Source organism: Hemibagrus wyckioides, linkage group LG13 (genome assembly GCF_019097595.1).
Source record: "Hemibagrus wyckioides isolate EC202008001 linkage group LG13, SWU_Hwy_1.0, whole genome shotgun sequence".
NCBI classification, from domain to species: domain Eukaryota; kingdom Metazoa; phylum Chordata; class Actinopteri; order Siluriformes; family Bagridae; genus Hemibagrus; species Hemibagrus wyckioides.
The window spans coordinates 16,180,130-16,186,129 of record NC_080722.1 but is presented as its reverse complement, the minus strand read 5'-3'; the positions used below and the strand labels follow the sequence as shown (position 1 = coordinate 16,186,129).

The following is a 6,000-nucleotide window of genomic DNA, read 5'->3' as shown; positions in this document are numbered from 1 at the left end:
GTCAGCATCTACTCCAGCAGGTTCACTCTGACAGAAGGGGTTTAGAGGCTGGCCAAAAAGATCATAATAAGAAAAGAAAAAATCAGTGGGAGCAGAGAGGTAGAGCAGGAGGAGGAGGAACTGTGTGAAATATCAGAACAAAGCCTAAGTAGAAAGAGACAAGGCAACAGAGAGAAACCTACAGAGACGATTAAAAACATGGAAGAAAAAATTCGTTGCTAAAAGTGCAGGATCACTTAAATCCACCCTGTACTTATCCACGATACATAACACACGAACAACACTCATCACCTCATTAATTCATCACTAATCTTCATTCAGCAAACCTATACAGCTAATGAACACTGCATCTTCCTCACACGATTAGAATCCTCCTCATCAGATAGACCAGTTAACGACTCGGATTCCCATCACTCAAACAAATGTGCAGCAGATAAATGTACGTTTCATCATCATTATAGAATTGCATGTTTAGTAAGAGGATGGCATGACACACACTATCATCAACTGTTCCCATATTCATTTGGGAAAACAAATGGCATATGATGACTCACAAAACTAGTGAAGCATTATAGCAAGGGCTGAAAAACAGATGTTTATAATATATAGTATTATGTATAAGAGAGAAGGAGAGGGATTTACACTGGCACAGATTTATATGAGTGAAAATGTTAGAGCATCACCTGATCTTTTCAAATGTCCAGTTTCAATGAGTGTGTGTCCACTACATTTACAGCATTAGTTCCAGTGAAATGCTTCAGCATACCAAGACATTTTGGACAATTTCATGCTCCCAACATTGTGGGAACATTTGGGGATGACCACTTCCTGTTCCAACATGACAGAGTCCTGACCTTGGCCTGGCTCACAGTCTCCACTTTAATTCATCCCAAAGGTGTTCTATCAGGTTGAGGTCAGGACTCTGTGCAGGCCAGTCAAGTTCCTCCACACCAAACTCTCTCATCCATGTCTTTATGGACCTTGCTTTGTGCACTGGTGTCCAGTCATGTTGGAACAGGAAGGGGCCATCCCCTAACTGTTCCCACAGAGTTGGGAGCATGAAATTGTCCAACATGTCTTGATATAGTGAAGCATTAATAGTTCCTTTTATTGGAACTAAGGGGCCAAGCCCAACCCCTGAATTCAATGATTTTGAGGGGTGTCCCAAAACTTTTGACAATATAGTGTACATTATATATTTTTTATACTCATCAAAACATTCACTGAGCCCTAGTTCACTTGTATGAGGACATAGAAATGTTTCATCACAGGATGAAGGAGTAGTGGTTTCAGTTATCCCTCTTGTGAGCTTTCCTGTTAGCTTGAACCCAAAATGGACCCAAAGCAGGTAAAAACGTCTATATGTTGCATGGATTCAGATTCAAGTAGTCCTGTGTTTTACAGTGTAGTAGAAGACTTCTTTGATTGGTTACCACATCAGATGCATGAAATCTGTCTCGTGGGCTCAGGAGACCCGAAGCCTTTCTCATAGATGACACTTAATGCAAATATGTGGAAATTTTAATGTGGCAGAAAGTAATGGTCTAAGCCAATTGTTTTTTCAGTTTTGCTCAAGCTATATAAACAGCATTTATACTGGTTGGCTTTTTTTGTCTCACCCACGACTAATTTGCATAATTTTTGAAACCGTTTGCATCTGCCAGAGAACAGTAAGCATATGCTTCTGACAATACAGGACAGCTCTTTCCCTTTACTGTAGCTCCAAAAAAAAAAAACACATGGGTCAGATGATCTGACTAAGTGCTCTACCAGTAAAGAGCACACAAAAACCTGCTCTTTCTAACCTTGAAAACAGCCATAATCATTATGAAACTCCTGAAGCCTTTCTGCACTAGAGCACAGCCTGAATCAAGCAAACGAGGGCTGTTGGCTCACTTAAGTATCATTATATGCTGATGCTTAGCTACTCTCCATTAATCAGCACACATCCTAATCACCCGGTCCTTATTTACGGCTTCTTTAATGAACACCGCCATCAGAGGAAATGTACAAGAGGTCATGCCCCAGACCCCATCATCTAGTACTCTTCTTGAGTGCAGCTTAGTGCGTCATAACTGCATTTTACACGTATTCTTTGTGTCCACTTCATTAGCAACACTCTAATCATGTGTACACGCATAGTAAGGCCAGATGATACTACAAAACTGATTCTGCCTGCTGCACCATGTATTTCAGATGATGTGTATCACAGCAAACCTTGAGGAGTTATCTATGGTATACTTGTGTGTGCAACACGGGGGGAAAAAAAAACACACGCAAATGTCCATATAGTGCTTTCTCTTAAAACTAGGTCACAGGCAGTAGCAGGCAAACAAATATAATGAGGCATGATCATGCAGTGTGGTCGAGTTTGTAAGTATAGAAAGCAGCACATTAAGCACAAAAGAGACAAAGTTCCAGGAAAGGATGCTGGAAAGGAGCAAACTCGTCAAACTACTACAGGGGTCCCACAGATAACCAATGCTGACTGTTAGCACTTAGGAAGTTAACCTAGCAATCAAAAACACTGAAAAACCTATAGCCATCTATACCAGTAATAAACTGCTACACCAGAAGGAAGCAGTAGTTTCTATCAGTAATAATAATAATAATAATTTATAAAGAAACACACATACTACTACACTAAGTAATGTGTTGCACAAGTCCACACCACCTACATTATATCAACATTAGTGCCTAAAGAGGCATGTTGAGTTTTATTTTTCATATTTATTAGTTATATTAGACTGCAAGTGCTGAGCATAAGTCGAGAGGTTTGCTTGCTTTGCTTTGTCTATTTGCTAGACTGACCAGTCAATCCCTAAATGTTTTCTCCTTTCAGGTTCCAACACTGACCCGACAACTAGACTAATAATGCCTTCGCACTGACGCTTGCCCCTAAGCGGAGGTTCCTTCAGGTCATGAACAAATACTTACGTGCTCTTATACTTGCACTGCACTTTTATTACAAGACAAAAATAAAAGATGAATACAAAACTAGACAATTCAATAACAGAGAGGAACGACAAAACAAGATGAATGTACTGTTAGTGTGATTTCCATACGATGACTGGATAGGAAAAAAGCAGTCCAGTGAAATGAATTAACTGAAACAATAAAAGGGCTCCTGTAGGCATCACTCCTTTCTAGTAGGAGCTTTCCACAGCAGCCACAGGGATCAAGCAGTCAAAAAAAAAAATGGATCTGTTACTAAGATACCGTATCACTCCATTTAAATATAACCACTACCACACAGCAGTGGGATGCTTTGAATAAATACAGAGCTATCAATCAGGTAAAAAAATATAACTGATCCTGTAATGTGTCTATTATGCTCTGATGTCATTTTCTTTCGACTGATAACTGACCGCTTTGTCCACCTAAACCGTAGCTATTTAAACCCTTAGAGGGAAAGGGTTGGGCGGAGACTGGCTTCTATTGGACAAAGAAAGCATCTAAGAAAAAGCTAAGTAAATGCAGTGATGCCACCGCCATCCATGTAGTCTTAGAAAGCAAAACTTGCCATGCTTTTAGGGAAGGAGGGTTGGCATGCTCTCACCTAGTGATCACAGCAATCATAGGCATCTGTGCATTCATGTATGTAGATGTGGGTGGCTGCCTTCATGTGCCTCAGAAGAAGCATGTGGTAGCCTTCACCCTGGTTGGTGTTAATAGGGGAGAGCTATATGTCTATTTAACACTCATGGAAGAAGTCTTGACCAGGTTGGTCAGCAAGTTTTACATCATGGGAAAGTCTCCAGGAAGGAGGAAGTTGAGTGTAACTGCTTATGGCTTCTACACAACACATGACAACAGGAAGCAACTTCCACAATGTTAAATGGTTCAAAAGCATCAAATTTAATTCATTAAAAAATTAAAAATTGCAACGGTTGGCAAATCGCTGTGGTATATAAGAAATTATTCACTCTCCCTAGAAAAAAAAGCAGAATCATATCATTAAGGAAATAATACACTGTTGCTGTTGTTTTATCCACATCAATTCCTAGAGTCTTTATGTACATATTTTCTCATTAGCTCCATATTCTCTTAACCCCTTTAAGACACAACTACAAAACAAAACGCATATCATCATAAACTGGGAGGTTCTAAATCATTGGGCTTCAACTCTAAAGCAGGGAGCTTAGCGCTTTGTACACAGTCCTACACATGGGCTGGGAGTAAAGATACGTGAATGAGAAAAAACATGCACATTAAGCAGATTACCACTTCAGGCCAAAACGCATGTGTGATCGTTTATTGAAATATACAGCATAAACCAGGCCAAATGAATAAAATCTCATTGAAAAAGCAATTATGAAAATAGAGTTCAGTACCACGCTGTGAAATACACTCACCTCGATGAGCTTCCTCTCATAGCTAGCTGCCAGTTCCTCCACATCTGCCACTGACCTGTGCTGCACAGCTGGAGCAGAGCCTTCACAGTTCCTCAGCGTGGGGAGAGCTGCAGGACAACAAGCATTTACTGGATTATTCAATACCATAAAACTTGTACTGTACTGTAGTTACAAAAAAAAATCCTGAAGACTGCCTGGAGGAGAAATAAAGAGTAGTTTATTGACAAAACAGACATAATAAAGTCTGACTTATTGAATGATGAGTTATTTGGGCAGAACCATTTTCAGTCAGTTGATGTGCAGCTTCCTGCAAATACTCAGAACAAACAAAAAAAATTATTTCTTTTGCCTTCTGGACTTTTTCGCAACAAGAAACTGCTCTGTTCCTTGTAAACATTTCCGAAAATGGTTCATCACTTAATGCCAGTAAACAGAACTCATTTAGCCTGCAAACACAGCATAATCTAATTTCAGAGAAGCTCTCAGAACTGGTGGAGGCTGAGCCTTACAGATTTCATAAGAAGCATGAAGAGTGAGCTTTTCCCTACCCTGCAAACTCAATTAAAAACCTCAATAACTCAACTTTTGACAATGCAAATGCCGCCTCAACCACCCCAAGAGAAAATCTTCTATAGGGTGAGAGCGACTGAAACTCTCCAACCGAAGCCCATGCCTGAACCTGACTGAAAAGTAAAACTATTCGAATCAGAGTCCCTTTTTAATCCCCACAAAATAACACTCTGTATTTAAAGCTTTAGGGAGAGAGAAATTGATTCGAGGAGATGTGATGGGAGGAGGATTAGGCTGGGGAGGACTGTCGTTAAGAGTCAGCGAAATGCGGAAGTGCCTGATAAGAAGGGGAAGAGACAAACCAATGGAAAAGTGTAACAATGACTGAGAGCCAGGAGCAAACAGGCCTGCATACTGAGCCTCAAGACACGGTAATACTGGACAGCTGTGTTGTCACAGAGTCTGCCTAAGAAGCCTAAAGCAGCTCAACAGGCCTGATATGGTCTAAGTATTATCACTGCACCTGCACACAGTCACCTGCCATTTCAATGTTTAGGCTTATCTCTGCTTTTCAATAGCCGGTGTATCCTTCTTACGAACAGACAGCTACTGTCAGCAAGCGTGGTGAAAAGAACAGCCCACGCTGCCGATTCCAGGCCACCACCAAGCCTGATATGGTGTTCATAAAAAAGCTGTGTGTGTGTGTGCGCACAAGTTGTCTTGAACTACAGAAATAGATATGGCTGCTTATGCGCAAACACTGAAACCAATTTCACTGTAATGTTGAACATCCTTGCACTGTGTGTGTTGTAAGTTTGCATGTGTGCATGTGTGCGTGTGTGTGTGTGTGTGCAAGGAAGGGCAATAAATTATGATGTCATTTCATTGCTGTAATACCACAAAGACAGTTCACTTTTTTCAAATTGATAGATTGATATATATATATATATATATATATATATATATATATATATATATATATATATATATATATATATATATATATATATATATACACACATAGCTCTGGAAAAAAAAAATAAGAGATCACTGCCCAATCTCCAGATTTGAACTCTATTGAAAACCTCTGGAATGTCATCAAGAGGAAGATGGATGGTCACAAACCATCAAGTAA

General features: G+C 39.9%; 1 protein-coding gene across 2 annotated transcripts in view; it reads right to left on the bottom strand.

Annotated features, from left to right (window-relative positions):
• The window catches only part of snx29 (sorting nexin 29), a 102,607-nt gene that overhangs the window by 47,285 nt on the left and 49,322 nt on the right, over nucleotides 1–6,000 (bottom strand). For both annotated transcript variants that reach the window (XM_058407144.1, XM_058407145.1), the window contains exon 15: nucleotides 4,356–4,462. In XM_058407144.1, coding sequence (XP_058263127.1) covers nucleotides 4,356–4,462 — 107 coding nt within the window. The remainder of the gene's footprint in view (nucleotides 1–4,355; nucleotides 4,463–6,000) is intronic.